General features: G+C 38.5%; 1 protein-coding gene across 1 annotated transcript; it reads left to right on the top strand.

Moving 5' to 3' along the window:
• Positions 1-355: 355 nt before the first annotated feature.
• On the top strand, positions 356-982 carry GP9 (glycoprotein IX platelet; the record flags this gene model as incomplete). The annotated part of the gene is made up of 1 exon (XM_082487936.1): positions 356-982. The coding sequence occupies one exon, from the start codon at positions 356-358 to the stop codon at positions 980-982; it is 627 nt and encodes a 208-aa protein (XP_082344062.1).
• Between the last annotated feature and the right edge of the window lie 17,217 nt (positions 983-18,199).

The raw sequence follows: 18,199 nt of genomic DNA, 5'->3' as shown, positions 1-18,199 counted from the left end.
GATACAGAAATGGAATCAAAATCTTCGCCTAAAACTAACCCAGTTTTTACCATCATCTCCTGGTGACATTCTGTTCCATAACTTTGAATGATATATTTCATACAATTATGAAGGAAAAGCAATGAACTAGAGACAAAATGGAAGCACTGTGCTCTCTCCCAGTTGCATTTATGCTACTTCATGTCAGGAAGAATGGCTCTATGGGAAATACAGAAAGCTAAAATCTTCTTCCAAAACCCTAAACCTCACGAGTAATCCTGAGTAAGAAATAGCTGTGTTCTAGTTCTGCATTTAGAAACATGCTAATGAACCATACTTATCAGATTATTATTCTTATTCTCTGGGTAGCTGAAGCATGAACAAGACAGAGCTCATCGCTGTTACGGGATTTGCCATATCATTGCTGTTCCACATGACCCAAACTGAAGTCTGTCCTCCCTCCTGCAGTTGTAAGTCACTGGGAGAAATGAAGGGTTTGCATATAGACTGCAGCTCGCGGAAGCTGACGGAAGTGCCTGCCTTGCCCGTTAACACCAAGAGGCTTTATCTACAGAACAACAGCCTGACCTCGGTTCCTCCCGGCGCCCTGGACAGCTTGCGCAGCCTGGAGGAAGTGAAAATATTTGACAATCCTTGGAACTGTGACTGTCATATTCTGTATCTAAAACTCTGGTTAGAAGACGTCTCTGCACACTCGCTTGAAAACATCAGATGCGCAACCCCAGGTCCCGTGAGGATGAAGCCCCTGAGGCAGCTGACTGGGAATGAGCTGGGGATTTGTAAGAGGCTTCTCCCAATCAAGTGTCTTGAGTTCTTTTGGCGAGACCTCATTTTAATTGCTGGAGCTATAATTACACTTCTTTTAGTAGCATGGGCTCTGAAATTCTCAAAAAAGCTGGTCTGCCAAATAAACCTACACCTATGTGACTCTCAGGGCCAACTGCTGGGGAGGCATACCTCCAAAAACCACAAGATACTATGAGCTGTTCTCTACCTTGAACAGAAACATCAAACTATTCTACCACAAAAACGCACATGCAGTGGCAACACTAGTTTTCATGGGGAACATGCTACAAGTGGATCCAAGGGCTCAAAGCCTGGGTCCTCAGATAGGCAAGTTTGATTTAATTTCCTTTCAAAAATAAGCTTGGCGATGTATCAACAGGCAAGTTTCATTCTGCTGCCATCTACTCATATGAAAAGCAGTTTCTACATTTTTTGAAATAATTTAACTTAGCATTTTTCCACTGAACTCTCAGCTCTTACAGCAAGATCTACATCCTCAAATCCTACACTTTTTAATATATGGAGATGGAGATGAACACCAACTGTACTATTTTAGCAAGTCTTCTCTCATTCAGAAGCTGTGTGTTTGCAACCCATTACCCCCTCACAGTGTTCCAACAGGCTTGGTAGCATCATTCTTGTGTGCAAATAAATTCAACCATCTTTTCCTCAGGTTCTGAAATTTCTTGCCAGCAAAACCACTATGATTATATAGGCCAGCCACTGAATAGGCTAATTATATATATATAGGCCGGCCCTTACTGAATACATGTAAAGATGGACTGGTAATGAGAATATAATCAGTAAAAATAGTTTTAAATACTGTTGAATTTCCTAGAGAGCGAACAACAAAAAAAGCTTTCTATGTGTACTTGAGATAATGGATGCTTACTGAACATTCATACTCACACAGGTTTGATCTCTTTCACTTTTCTACACATTTATGATTAAAATCCTAAGAAATTTCCAGAGCTTGTCTTCCAGTTTTACTACTAACATTTGATACGTTGGATTTTATGCAACAGCTTTGAAGAGGACGTACTCTCTGCACTTCTCTTCTTGTGCCCCCATCCTCATAGGAAAATTGTTGTGTTGACTCACGCATATTGTTTTCTCCCTAACCCGATAATTCACAAGACTCCAAGAACAGCAATTCATGCTGTGACCCCATCCGGTCTGGTGAAGTTAGACTAGTTAAATGGGAGATCTCTGAAGGTCTTCTACAATTAATACTACTGTTGGCAGTTCAATTTAAGACATATTTTGCAAATGCTCCTCCTAGCCCCAAACCTTAGAGTTTATCTGCTGAAGAAGCTAAAGACTGCTTGGCTCTTTACCTAGCACCTTGTCACGAGTGGGGTTCCTCGTTAAAGCACATAATACCCCTAGCAAAGCTGGGGGTTAGCTTTCTTCCGACAGGTGATTTTGCAATTACTATGTGTTTCTATAAGATGAGACTCGTTACTAGCCACAGACACCCAAATCAAAGACAGCATTTCTAGGTCCCTCTTGCCCCTGCCAAAGCACTTCAGCAATATGGAGTCAAACTGCCAACACTGACTGCTGGTGACATTCTCAGACAGCTTTAGAAGAGACATGTTACTGTCTGGAATGTATCTTCACTGTTGGCCAGCTCTCTCTCCTGCACTAGCAGGGAAAGGCCAGTCCAAGACATCACCACTTGTCAACCTAAACTGACGCCAATTCAGGATGAGCCACTTGCCCCTCTCTGTGACATGAGGAACGGCCACTGAGTACAGTGGAACTGCTGAAAGAACCTCTAAGCACAGACAGACTTGGGGAAAGGACATGCACCGTGGGTAGAGGGTTACACAATTTACTAACGGAGTGTAGCATGGGGCTTTAGATTGACAAAAGGAAAGGAATAGAGTAAGACGTTTTCCCCGTGTTGTAAAAGAATTAATGACCTGGGAGACGACATGCCCATTGCGATGTTAAAGTCAGCAACGATACACAGTGGGGAGCAAGAAGAGGGAAGTTATAAATCCAAAGAGTGGTGGGTTACATGGAATACGAAGAAATCGAAAGCAAGATCGTACACCTAGAAACAAATGATGGGTTGAGGACTCAATTCAGAAAAGGCAAATAATCTGTTAAGAATGATCTCCCGTGTATGACACTGTAGCAAAGGGCTAATGTGACCTTTTCTTCTTAAAATAGGGAACAACATTTAGGGATAGAAGGATTTATTTACTTCTTTGTTTAGATAAACTACAATAATCTAGTATCGATGCCTACAAATCAAGAAGAATCAGCTGCAGAAGAATCAGAAAAGCAACTATAATGCAAATAAATGACTGGAAAATATATCTTAAAATGAGCTTGATCAATTTCGTTCAAAAAAGAGGAATTTAAGGAATAACAAGATCACAACTTGTATGATCTACATGAAGATAAATTTGTTAACAAAGGGTTGGGGAGTAGAAATTAGAACACCAGTCTACAAACAGGGCTCAAAATCTAACAGTGACAATAATTAAACACAGAAGCAGCTCATCAAATGTCATGGTTAATTCTACAGCTTAGCCAATATCGGGCATTTTTTCAAATTGGTAGGTGCTGCCTGAAATGAGAACTATTTTAACAGAAGTGCATGTGACACCTAAAACATTACAGCTACTCTTACTGCTTTGGTCACCTGCAAAATTTATGGTGGGACAGGCCATGAAAATAGAGACGACAATGGCAGTGTGTCACAGGGACATCCTTAGCGAGCACTGGCAACACCCCTGAGGAACTCAATCTGTGCCGGCTCAGGCCCCCTCCCACACTCCACAGCAGCAGTAATATTCCACCCTACCTTCTTCGATTGCATATCACAGTCTTCACCATGAGTAACTCAAAGTGCAGCACAGAATTTGCTTTTTTACGAAGTGTCGCATCCCTGCTGCAGGAGGTGACCCATATAACCTAGAAACAGCAGGGCCTAGTAAGGCTGTATTACGCTCCAGTGCAGACCTGAGTAAAATTGTGTCTTCAGATTTATGTATCCTTTTCAATCAAGTGAGCACAAACACTCAGAATTTCTCTGGCTTTATTAAATGTTATTCTACATAAATATCCTCTGCAGGAGAGAATTTCAGAGAAACACATAGGAACATAGCAGGGTACGCACTTAAGATAATTTTAGAATATTTTCGCTACGCTGAGCTTTTCAATTTTTTAAAAGGCAACCCCCATTTTGTATTAATGCAAAATATTACAGAAGAAATGCACTCTGTGATCTCTCATGGAGAGTTTCCTAAATTGTATTTCTTGTTTCCCCAAAATCAAATAAATCATTAACACTAAAAGCTTATCACTCTCTTTTGTGGCTGTAAAGCTAGATAGGCATTTTCAATCCTGCCATAAAAAACAGACCATGCAACCCAATGAATTTGAATAGTTATAGACCATGGCCTATGCCAAAACAACATTCAATATGCAGGTGAAGTGGATGAAGTTATAACTGCATTGGAACACAGTCATCTTAAAAGTTTGCTAGTGTAGATTAAATAGTAAACTGCTTGAATTGTACAAACATTAAAAAAAATGAGCAAGTAGCAAACATTTCTGCTTATACCAACCAACACACTAAATAAGATGCAGAGAATACAGAAAAAAAAAAAAAAAAAGTATTTGAGAGAACATGTCCTCTGACCTCATAAGAGGAAAGAATAGGGAATCTCTTCCATGGTAGTATTTCACATTCCACTAAAGAAGCATTGTATTTATCACTTCTGAACCATTTGGCTTTTATCTGAAAAGAAAACCCACCTCTGAAAAGGGGAAAGCTGGAACTGCTAATTAAAGGCTCAAGAGCAACATTCAACTGTTTATCTGGCAAGGCCACCATGTCGTGTTTAAGCCACATACTCCATCAAATTGTACAAATAATGCTGCAGTTGCTAACAATGGCAAAGACAGGAAAATCCATCAGCTATCTAAACGCAGCCAGCGTTCCCAAAGGAGTTTGTAAAGATCCCAGAAAGTGTTCCTACATCATGCCTGCAAGACTGCAAACTAGTGAATATACCTGTTTTCACATTCTTTAGTAACATAGGTATAACTTCGGGGATTAATTACAACTTAAAAAATTATGAGTTTTGGTTCAATATTTAGGAATACAAGTAATCATACTCAGAATGATTGAGCAAGACCAGAAAATTAGTTTCAAACAGTTCATGGTAATACACAGAGTAGATTTGTTTAAACTGCAATTTTGTATAAACTGCAATTCGATTAAAAATATTTGCAGGCTTCATTTATTAAACAATGGTAGGTGAATCACTTCTTTTCTTGAAATGCTCAAGATTTTCTTCGCATTAAAGCAAAAAGAGTTGCTCAATCTGAACATCTTCTGTTTAGTTTAATGCTTTCTTTCCGTTTGGGATCTACAGTTAGGGTTCATTCCAGATCCATTGTTTGAGTTCGTGCATCAGAGAAGTTTGCTGCTTTTTGCTCCCCACCCCCCCAGCCCATTTGACACTAATAAATGTACAGCATTGTTTAGAAAATAGGCACCAGTGCTTATGTGAATAAACATAAAGGGAGGCTTAGAAACTAGGCACTTTGTTGTGACCTTACAATTCCATCCCACAGCCAAACTACTTCAAATGCTACTGAAGGCAGTGGCAGACCCTTCCTGGGTTTGGGACGTGTAATGCCCACACACAGCTCAAACATGCAGATGTTTTATTTCTACAGGTCTTACCACATTTGTCTTCCAAGTTTCCCAGTTCCCCCAAACCTGACATCACAGCATCCTGCATCCATGACAAGCATTCTCATGGGTTTGTGTTTCACTTTTTGGCAGTTGGTTTCCAATGTATTTTCCATTAACTCAATACATCAACTGAGGAAGAAAAAAATCTTTAGAACAACAGGATAAGTCCCACTATAGCAAGTGCAATACACTCAAGTGACAAGTGCCTGAAATTTGACTGTTACAAATGGTGGCTACAAACATAAAAGACCCTTATTAAAGGGCACACAATGTAGGATGGCAGCATGAAACAGAAAGGTGAAAATCACCAGTTTTGCTTTTAAAATAAATAAATATAAAATTTATGAAATATATAGAATAATAATAAAAAATCTGTTCTTTATATACAGCAGGCTGCTTAGGTATCTTCCCAAGGGCATAAGTGTCTCACAGGGCCCTCCAATGAAATGTGAAAGAAAAAACAATTTATGCACATATAGGGTATATATGTGCAACTGAAGTACCATGAATATTGGTTCTTGTAGCACTAGAGTACTGGATCACTGGTAACGTGGTCTGATCACAGGGCATGTAGCATTCGGTACTTGGTCCTATTAACAGGTATACTTAAACCACTTCCCTGGGTAATATTATCCCAAAAGATGACTAACAGTCAATTCTGAAGAAATTAACTTTTACACCCTCTAATGCTGTTTAATGGTTGCCATTTTTCATACTCCCTTTTTGCCCTTACCGTTTGACCACCATCAAAACAATGAGTCACAAATACTCTTGGACGGAGTAGCTTGTTATCTTGCAGTGCCTGGCCCTACAACCACCCCAAAGAGGAGAAACCTGTTATCATTAGGTATATCACTAAGCTGTTTGCAGTTATTTTTGGTAAAGCTAGAAAGGAAAACAATCTGCATTGTAGCCTTATTTTAAATTCCCTATTGTTTCAAAATCCGGCAAAAAAATAGCATCTCAGTGGAAAACTAATGAACTTTAGAATAAAATTTGGTTATTACATTGCAGGGGTTTTGGCTGAAGATCCTTAATTCAGGTTCTGAAAATAGCACAGAACAACTTTTCTAATGATATCATTGCTAGATGAGACAAGTATTTCATTTTTAAACAAAAATAAAAATGTATCTAGTTGTTCTTTTTCCATTTTCATTTCTTTACAAACATCGTTTCATTTCTTTACAAACATCTTTGAGCAGTAAATTTAATTGCAGGCTACCAGATTACCCATTGACACAACTCCTTTCCTGAAAGTTGCACATTCATTTACATGACTCCTGTTCACTACAATAAACCAGTAAGGAAGAGGTCTCGGCATGTAACAAAATAGATTACATAGATCTGTTATGTAATGGACTAAAAATCCTCTAATCCCTCACTCATGACTTGGATATAATTATATCCACTGGTGATTAATATCTTTATAAGTGAATAAATGAACGATAAATGGTTGCTGTTTCACATAAAATAATGTCATTATGTTACTCCATCACATTATGAGTGTGATGGAGTGAAAACTCCATCAAAAACTCAGAAGCACCCCCCTGCCTTATGGCACTAACAGGTCATCAAGATGGAGCAAAGGAGGAGACAACCTTTCCAGTCCACCATGGGACAAACATTTCACAGCTAGGCTCTCAATGTGTGTTATCCATCTTCTTGTTGAAAAGAGAATTAGTGTCCAAGTCTAGTATTTTAGGTCTTTTAAAGCCTCCTCTGGTTTTAATGTATTAATAGTCGGTACTTTATAGTCACTTGAATTTCTCTGACTTACCAATGATGATATAACTCTGACTGGGGTGACCCTAAAAACTCAGTGGAATTACATAGGAGATAAATTCCCTCTGAGGTGTTTCTAAGTATCATTTGGATCGTTGTGTACAACCTTCACACAAGGCTTACACACGCATCACACAATACTACCCTCCACTGTGCTTAAGGGCCACAATATTATTAATGGAAAGCAATTATTATTATGAATGTGCTAACAATCAGCTTTGGAGCTATAGAAAAGAAAAAAGCTCATTCCCTAAAAATTACCATGTCTCAGCGCAGACTATGCTGAAAGGCATAAGCACTCTGTCAAATACAACTGCCTCTGTGCATTAGTGGAGTCAAACTGTAATATTATGACGCAGTTATTGAGACGCAGCAGTTTGGCTTTGCCATTCCTCTGAATGCACTCACTCTGGATCTGTCTTCTGAAGTTAGCTGTAAATACTCCTTTCTTCACCACGGGTAAACTAGTACGTAAGAATAAAAGCTTTTTTTGCTAACTTACAAGACTGCAAGCAACAAGGAAAAAACCTCTGAAAGCATATAAGAAAGAAAACAATAGCACAATTTCCCCTCGGGCAGCGGTAGCCTGGTCAGGTCAGGTCAGGTCACTGCACTCAGAAGCCACAGCAAAAGCAGAGAAGACTGAGGAGGACCTGCACAAAGGACAGAACACCCTGGATGTGAAGGGTGGACCTAAGCAGGAAAGCAAGCAGAGAACACACTGGCATTTCCTACATGAACAGTTGATATGCCTTCTTTTTTTTTTCCCCCCTTTCTTTTTTTTTTTTTTTTTAAATTAAAAATATACACCTTTCTCCTGCGCTCTGAGGACAGGTGGCTGGGCAACTGCCAGCAGCATTTTGAGCTCAGCACCGCAACAGTGTACGTAACTACATGGCTTTGAGAATGGAGCCAGCTCACGTCTTTCTGCCTTGGCATGAGTGTTTGCTTGCAAAAGAGACGAGCAAGTGCACGTCTGTGATGCAAGTTATTTTAGAAGTGATTCTTATTTATAGTAAAATCATATGTTGACAGTAAAAAATACATTCCACATGCTGTGGGCTCACTGAATTTGTTTGATTTCCCCCCCCCACGTTCTAAGGATGTTGGTATTTTGAGAATACATATTTCTCATGCATTTCAAATCCCACATTCTGCAGGTGAAGGTTAAACGAATGGGATCTAAGTGTACTCAACACCTTTTTTTTTCCACAAATCAAAGAGGAAGCAATATGAAAACAGTTTTCTCTTTCACCTAGGGTAACTCACGTGCTTTGAGTAACAGTCCAGTCCTCCCCAGGAGCTCTGGGTAGCTCCATGAGATGGATACATGGCATTTTACTGTTCTGAGGGTCTTCTCTTAAAAGCAAATAATTATTAAAAGTAGTCCTGAATTTGCAGTAATGAATCTCCATGGTCTCGCATTCATATCTAACCTGAAAGGATTCTGACTGTAAACCCTGCCTATCCTAAGGCTTGTTTGGTAACCCACATAAAATTAGTTCATAGTAAATTCATACTAAAGACTAAGTACAGTTTCATTCTTGGTAATCAAACACACTGCAAAGTTAACAAGTTTGTATTATATTTACCATTTTGGCAAAACCAGCTATGCATAAAAGGATTCAGATTTAGTGTCCAGGCCTTAGCCCCAATTCAAAGTATTTAAGTATGCGGAAAATGAGTAATACAAAGTAAAATATTTTTTTCTGTTAAGTTAAACCCCAGCTATTTCATAAGATATATGTCACACAATGACAGTAATTTTCCACCTTAGTTGCACAGCTACTGCTTGCACTGACCAGATGTGGAACTGCATTAATAGCTGCTAGAGTGACTCATCCAATGAAAAGTTCCAAACAGCAAAAGACCAAGAATAATCACAGTCTAACAGAACTAGTAAAAAACAGGGTCTCCCTCGGGTGAATAGAAAAATTATTTTATTATTGAACTAGTAAACATATACTATAAGAAATAAATATTAATTGAACTTCCAAAATATATGTAGAGTGGCAGCGAGGCAAGCTCGTTAATTGGTCTAAGCTACCACACTTGTATTCTTTAAGGTAAGCTAATTAGCCAATATACACATTCTCATACCGGGTTTATGTGTAAATGCACTGTTGTGGGAATTATTACAGTAGAATTCGAGGCTTCACAAAACTGCTGTTTTTCTTGGACTCTTAAGGTCCATGCACTTCTATGTTACGATTTTTATCTGAATTACATGATTTTGTTACTTTGGCCTGCCAACAGGAGAAACGGACTATACTGAAAAATTAACAATTTCTATCTAATGATTCCTTTGATGGTGCTAAGTTTATCATAATACTTAGTAATGCTAAGTTTATCTTCATGCTTTTTCTCTTCAGAGCACTACACAAAACAATTTTCAAAAGCGCTTAGAGTCTGTTGCTACAACTCCTGTAAATATTTTGCTATTACACCGACTCCAGTTAAATTTAGATTACATTCAATAATGGGTGTGTGACAACAAATTGCTTCAGTTGCATAATGGCCACATGGCCGCTATTTATACTGAATTCCTTCCCAGGGGCAATTTGCTCCCTGATGTACCCTCTCAGAATGCCTTCCCAGCAGCATATTCTCAGTTTATCCCAATGATTGCCCATGGGCAGCAGCACTGATGTCACTTTAGCAGGCATACAGCTACTGACTGACATGGCAAGTTCATTTTGGGCAAAATAAATCTGAGGTACCTGACAGAAGTTCATTCAGATTTAATTCAGCTTTACTTATGACTTTCTTGCTTGACCATCAAGCATGCAGTCTTTTAAAAACCTGAATGGCACTGTTTTACACAAGTACATTCTCTCGGAAAAGTATTAAGAAATTCTTGGAAAAGTATTAAGAAATAGGGCTAAGGAAATCCAGAGCATTCATCTTAGTCCAGGGAAAAAAAAAATAATGCAAAACCCATTTTTAAATGGCCTTGATTTAAAGAGAAGGTAGTGTCAGCAGGGATGGATTACAGGTTCCCTTTCCCTCCTTGAATTATTTTTTCTTGTCTCCTCTTTAGAGGTCAGAAAGTTTTTGCCTTTGATATTAATAACGGATTTTTTGGCTAGGATTCATATATTACCTCTTATGACCACGGAGAAGGACTATGGAACCTGACATGTCTGTATAACATCTACCTTTGCCACCCATTCCGATCAGTAGTACAAAGTAGTGGAAGAACGTGGCAATCGCCACATCGTAAAAGGTTGCCTTCAGGACAGTAAAGCATTTAGAAGCAAGCATACGTTTGACTGCCCTTAGCTTGCAAGGCAACTGCAAAAACTGATAAGCTTATCTGAAAATTAAGTTATCAGAAGCTGAATTATTGGAAAGACTAAAACTAAAATAGCAGAAATTACGACCTGAAGGAAAAGGGCAACTGCAGTCCATAAAAGAACACAAATTGGGCATAACAGAACCTCAGAGATCCTGAAATGATTCCTCTAACTTTAGTAACAGCTTTGTCAGACAGACAGCTCTGAAACTGGATCAACATTGTCACCTAGTGGCTGCTGAAAACTGCCAGTGAGAAAAATTCCTTGAAGCTTGTCACCCTTTCATACCAGGACCTCAGTAGTTGGATGCGATAGAACGATTTTCCAAACAAGCTCTCAGTTACTGTTAGCTCTTTCTAGAGTCTTAATACAGGCCTTCCATCACGAAGTGTCAGAGTCGCCAAAAGCAAATTGTTTTCTATTGACAGAAATCTAAAGTTACTATACCTATGGACACTGGGCAATACAATCTCCATTTACTTTCCTCACTGTGTTTATCATTTTTAGACCTTCCGTTAGTTTTCTGCTACTATAACTCCCTAAGACCCAGCTCAATCTTTATATTAAAACTTGACACAGGTTTTCTTTCTTCTGTTCTCCTAAAGTTGGGATGAACTTCAATGTAAATTAAAAGTTGACTAACCACTTTGGTAGTATAGCTTCATCCTATCAAAGTGCAATAAAATAAGTAAGAAAAAAATTGTAAATTAAGTAACTAAAACAAAATAATGAAATCAAAGCAAACAGCACTTTGTGGGGTTTTCTTCCTACCATTCCTCCCCTATTCCTGACAATGTGAGAGAGAACTTTCTGAGATGGTTTCAAAAAAGAATAAAACCTCAATAAAATCAATCCAAAAAGAAAACAAAATTAAAAAATCTGTGGCAATCTGCCAGCTATCTTCAGTAAAGTAAGAGAAATGTTTTTAGATGTAGTTCAATTTTAGAAATTATGCTGTTCTGTTTTGCATAAAAAAAACAGTATGATTTTTCTCGAGCAATTTCTTGGGGTGGAGAGTCTTAATATTTTTTCTTAAGCAGTTAGCTAACTTCAGGTCAATGCACCTTCAAGAACTTTGTGAGGGAAAACAGTACAGTCGTTACAGATGGCATTTTCACACGTACAGCAACTTTCAGCCAAGGAACTCAAAGTTTTATGGAAGTACTGGCTGAGTGCACGCTGCTGCAGAAGCCATGTCAAGACACACCAATTCTAAGGCCCCCCGCTCGCTTCCTGATCAACACAAACAAATCCTTACAGCCAAGGAAGTCCCACTAGCCAGTGGCAAGGTGCTATTTAATAGGCAAAGAGCTACCAGTGAGAATACAAGTGCAGGATCTTAGGCAAACCAACATTAATATCTGGAGAAAAGAAGTGAGAGCTGATTACTCTCCATTGTCCTGCCTGTGTCCAAAATAGTTGGTGTATTTTATTTGTTATTATCATGGGTGAAAAAACCCACCTTTTTTGTATAACCTGAGTGAATTTTAGGCTAGTCTGGAAAATTCTGGTTTCAACACTTTTTCAGTAAATGCCATGATTTTCTAAGGTGTTTAACTGCGGTTTCAAGAGTATGGACTAGTTTACACGGCAATGGCAGCGGTAAGAGTGCTGTGGCCCTGGAAGAGGCCCCCTTCCTTGAAGCTGTATCAGTGCTTCACCTCCCTTATCTCCTGTAAAGCATACAGCCCTCAATTATTAGTTTAAAAAGGCTCACAACATGTGGAGCACAGATTGGTGCAAATGTGACATTATTTTGTTTTCACTTTCTTTGGGGTTATTTTCATTTTTTTTGTTTGTCACTATTTATTCATAGACTGCAAATATATCTTCACAAGACAGATATATGTACTTTGTTTTGTCCTGCTTACCATATTAAAACAGAAACTGTTTTGGTTTGTTCTGGGGGTTTTTGCAGCACTATTCAGCATGACAAAGTGGGTCTCAATACTTTAACAGTTTTATATATTTACAGTAAGATATCAAAAAAAAAGGAAAGATCCAGGAACCAATCTCTTTTTTTGTTGAGCTTTGGCTACTCCTCTTCATATCATAATAAAGGACCAAGCACATCCCACATGTACTTTTTTCCTTTTTTGCACATTTGAGAAAGTCTGCTACTGCAGAGGTAATCTGAAGCTCAAGTATATAATAAATCACAGAATGGTCAGGGTTGGAAGGGATCTCTGGAGATCATCCAGTCCAATCCCCTGCCAGAGCAGGGTCACCTACAGCAGTTGTACAGGACGGTGTCCAGGCGGATTTGGAATGTCCCCAGTGGGAGACGCCACCACCTCTCTGGGCAGCCTGTGCCAGTGCTCTGCCACCCTCAGAGTAAAGAAGTTCCTCCTCATGTTAAGATGGAGCTTCCTATGTTCAAGTTTGTGCCTGTTACCTCTTGTCCTGTCACTGAGCACCACTGAAAAAAGACTGTTCCCATCTACCTGGCACTCTCCCTTTAAGTATTTATAAGTATTCATAAGATCCCACTTCAGTCTTCTTTTCTCTAGACTAAAAAGTCCCAAGTGCCTCAGCCTTTCCTCGTAAGAAAGATGCTCCAATCCCCTAATCATCTTTGTAGCCTTTTGCTGGACTCTCCAGCAGATCCCTGTCTTCAACTGGGGAGCCCAGAACTGGACACAGTGCTCCAGGTGCGGCCTCACCAGGGCAGAGCAGAGGGGGAGGATGACCTCCCTCGACCTGCTGGCCACACTCTTCTTGATGCACCCCAGGATGCCATTGGCCTTCTTGGCCACCAGGCCACACTGCTGGCTCATGGTATAAAACAAATTGCTGGCTCATAAATAAAAAAAATTACTATAAAACAACAAACAAAAACTTAATTTATTCAGCAAAGGAGCAAAGTTTGTGTTCTCTACAAACTTTACACAAGACCTGACGGCTTGCCAGTCTCATTAAATTTAACTGAACTGTGTGATGTAGCTATATTCACGTATGCATCTATCTTTCCAAGTCTGAGGCTGTACCACATATGAATCCGAACCTGCAAAGGCAGCAGTAAAGCCACAAAGACTGAATTGCCACACCTGCATTGAAAAGGATCTCTGCTACTAGTGACACTAAGAACTGCAACATTAAAAGAATGAGAGGGCTGACAGAAGAACGAAACTTTCATATTAGCTCTATCTATCATGAATGTAGTTGGAACACACTTAATTAATACATATATTTTTGTTCTCTTAATTTCAGTGAGGATTTCTTTATAATACAGCCTAAGTTTGGCAAATAAATTACTTAAAACTTCTATTTCTCAAAACAGAACTACCACTTGTAAACAGTTACAGGAAGCACAAGACATCTCCCTGCATCACAGCCAATTGAATAACAGGTAGGGATTTCGTTTGCCAAAATTTTGTCTACAGAATTTGGCAAAATCTATAATATTATACCTAAATACCTTTGAAGTTGCATAGTAATGTAACAACCCTGGTCAAATTCAGATTTAATAATGTATCCCACGGAAATATACAAAAGGATTCACTAGCTTCCGGGGTCCAATTTAACCATGTATTTGACTATATCTTAACTTCAAACACACAAATTCATTCCGTTGGCTCTTTCCAGATCAAAACCTTTGAGAAGAGTGGAAATAAACATCAGGAAATACAGAAACTGTTGAGCACAATAAGCATGCTATCTAAATCAGCAGAACACCACCATCAGAGTTGGAAAGGCAGACATTTGCTTTTAGCACTGAGCTCTCATCAAAGAGTCAGAGGAAAGAGAAGATAAACACGTGGAGGTCTGAAGCCATGTCTGTGGCCTGCTTTCACACAAACTGCATGCTTCTTTTGACGGGTACACAGCTGTCCTTCATTTGTGTCTTTTTCCAAGTACATTCAGGTACAAAAATCCACCCTCCATCTAGCTGCATGCACCATGCAAGCGATCATTTTAAGACCCTTGTTGACATATGCGCAAAGCAAACAAGATGCCTTGCAATCACTGAAGGGGGAATTAAACTAAGCCACTTTGATGGTGATGTTGAATTTTGACAAGATACTAAAAAATGATTGATTTTGGTAAGAATTTCAAAATGCTTAAATGAAAGTAAAATGCAGAGGCTTGTATAATACACTTCCAGCAAACTAATCATTTTGATCTTTCACATTCTCAGTATGATAAATAAGATAAAGCAAAGACTTACTGACCTGAGTGGGAAATCAGTTTCACTTCAGAAATTAAAACCTCCATCCAGTATTACATCCAGTAATAAGACCCAACGTTAGTCTTATTTGAAGAACATAGCAGTAATGCCAAGCGCTCAGCAGATTCGCAATCTATTCCAAAACTACAGAGAGATCTTTTTCATACCAATCATGCGTAGACCTGAATTGCATATGTACCTCTGTTTCAAATAATTTATCAGTGGTGTATCTCACCATTAATGAGTTCAGCTTACTATCAATCTCAATTGAGTAATACAAAATTGCTCTTTATTCCTATACTTACTGTTCAGGGATTTAGAAAATATGTTGAACTTGCTGTCTATGAAATGAGGACAAAAATACTATTCTACCATAGAAAAAAAAAAAAAAAGGAGAAAAAAAAGGCGTTTTCTTACCACATTTTCTCCTTCTACATATGCATGATCTTGCTGCATATTTGTCTAAATCCTTCAGAGGCAGCATAACAAAGGCAAAGATGTGGACTGTATTTCATACTGGCAAAGTTATTTCCCATGTTTTAATCCCTACTGCACCTGTGCAGTTCAAAAGACGAGAGTTGGCGCAAATATTACTGCAGGTTGAATTTAGCCCCAGCTTTTTTATTACTGGTGATGAGGCAAAAGTACTAATAAATCCAGCTTCCTCTCAGAACAAACAATGGGGCTTCAAGTCAAAAGGGGAAAAAATCTTTTTAATTTAGGGTGAAAACACATTGAGTCAATGACACCATATTTTCCTAACACCTTTTTTTACAGTCCATGCTCAGAATCAGTGGTTTCTTAACCTAGCTTTATTAATCCAGCAACTAAATTATTATGCCATAGACGCATCAGCATTTCACTTGAGGAGGATAAAAGTTCCAGGGAAATTCAAAGCTGAAAATTCACAAGGCAATAAACTGCAGGAGGGTTTGGGGACTACTGACAGAATAACAGCATTGTGGCAACTGCCACACTCAATACCTCCTGTAGCATAATGCAATAAAATTATGGCCAAAAGGACCTACTACCTGCAATTTTAAAAACGCGTGTTTGAAATTGTGAAGAACATTATAAACACTAGGTATTCTTGTTATGACAGGATTTCATTAACTGCCAACTGCTCAATCAGCACAGTCTAAAAACACACCAAAAAGTTACACCTTTCAGTCCACCTTTTAAAATAGATGTAATAGAACAGGCAAAAGTTAAATCACACACTATTGTGATATTTGAAATAAGGTGCTTGTAGACTGTTTATATTACATGACATCATGTAATTGAAACTACAGAGAAAGTACTAGAATTTAACAGAAAGATAATTTTGGTTGTATTGTTCCAACATGTTATATCAAAACTCTCATCTGTATTTGGGAAAACTGGAATGTGCACTTGAACTGAAGCTTTGCTGGCTGCATTTCAGTTCCATCTTCTAGATATAGCAAAAAATTGTTTGCAGGATATATTCTAGACTTACCCAAGTCACAGGCCAAAGCAACTGTTCTCAGGAAATAAGAAAGCTATGATATGTAAGACACAACTTGGTAAACCTCTACACAAACTCTTTAGAGCTGAAGTAATCCTTACAGTACTAAAGGAAGAAAATGGGACATTACAATTTTTGAATCTCACATGAGGACATTTCAGATTTCACACAGGAGAAGCAGCAGCAATTACAGCATAAATACTGACAGAAAATATGTTGAAAAAGAGATGAAGTATTCACAGCCACTACTTAACCTATTTACATAATTCAGAAGGTAACAGAGATCAGTATGTTTCAAATGAAGACACTAAACGAGCTCATACTGAGAAAAAAAATAAGCCTTTAAAAAACTGTATGTAGGAGATAAAAAGTCTTGAAAACCAAATACACAGTTGTAGAGAATTACAAAGCAAACTTCTTTAATGAACAGAAACATCAACAGATAAAGAATGCTCAGAACAGAAGTACTGCCATGAGATGGGACACATCAGCCATAGGACTACATATGCAGGAACGAGCTCTGGTTTAACTCACCGGAACCTCTGGTTTTATCATAGGTATTTTTTACAGTATCAAGAATAGGCTTGCTACTTTTTGGTAGATTTATGATATTTTGTACTTTTACAGCGGTTTTCAGGAAGAAAATGCGTTTATATATATTCAAGCATATATGCATGCATACACATATGCACAAGTATGTATATACACACACAGACACGCATATATCACAGACATATTCAAAAAACATATTCAGGTATCTTCTATAGATAAAGATATCTAGGCTGATATTTTTGAGTGGTTTACAATCTTTTATTACAACACTAAAACATCACTGAGACAAAAAGGGAAACAATGAGATCGAGTTAACAAATGCAAAAAAAAAAAACCGCAAGGATGACAATTTGCACTACATAAAACTGCTTGCTAAAGTAAACGCATCAGCTCTGAAAAGAAAACTTGGGTGCTACGAAAACCTTTACCTAATTGATGCGCACATCATAATTTTTAAACACCCAAATACATTAGAATACCCTCAGCTCCCTCAGTAATCTGTACCAGGGAAAGCTAAAGTTAACATCAAGAAATCCCACTATCGTGACAAGCATCGGGAGATCTCAAACTTTAGACACGTGGAGACTGTGAAAACACAAATTTAAAGATGTCTGAGAAATTTACAGGTATTACATTAATCTCCCTCAGAAGAATAAAAAGTGAGCAAACTATGCAGATTTGCAGGTGGCTCTTTACTGAGTCTTTAGCACTTTAAGCGCTATTTCATGAATGTGCCGTCACAGGCCGACTGGTAAATCCTCAGTCCATGTGCACGCTGCTGCTCTTTGGGATTCTGGTTGCATTTGAAATGCAAGAGAGGAATACTAATGAGCATACACACTGTTCAGAGGTATTGCACTCATTCCCCTTACCCTACATTCCTGAAGGTGCATCTACAATCTACAGTGGCGAGATGACACAGGTCAACAAACCACTAAAGGAACCACGCAGATACCTGAAACCAGGGGGCTGGCCTGTGATGATTTGCCAAACCAACCTGACTGCGAGGAACCGAGGTTTTTAGTTTCATCAGCCACTCTTCAGTGTTTGAAACTGTGATTAACAGCTGTGGTTTAAGGAATCTGTTCTATTAATTGGCATGGTTTCTGAAGCAGCATGTCTCCGCTTACACTCTTTGAGATAAAACCCATGCAATGACTGGCTTTCATTCTCTATAGAATACAGACAAGGAAAGCGGATGGGTGACTAAGATTGATAAAAGCCTTTAGAAACTAAGCAGAGGAGAATCTGCATTGCATTCATCCAGAAGATGATTAAGCTATGTATATGAATATAGTATTGCAAATGACAATGAAGCCAGTATCCACAACTGAGTCATCTGAAAGGAACTGGAAATAGCTTCTAGCTTCTAATATTCAGAATGCGTAACTTGGAAAACTTCA

This window comes from Vanellus vanellus (genome assembly GCF_965231255.1).
Source record: "Vanellus vanellus genome assembly, chromosome: 9".
Taxonomy (NCBI): Eukaryota; Metazoa; Chordata; class Aves; order Charadriiformes; family Charadriidae; genus Vanellus; species Vanellus vanellus.
The sequence above is the reverse complement of the archived record's forward strand: the minus strand, read 5'-3'. Positions and strand labels throughout refer to the sequence as shown.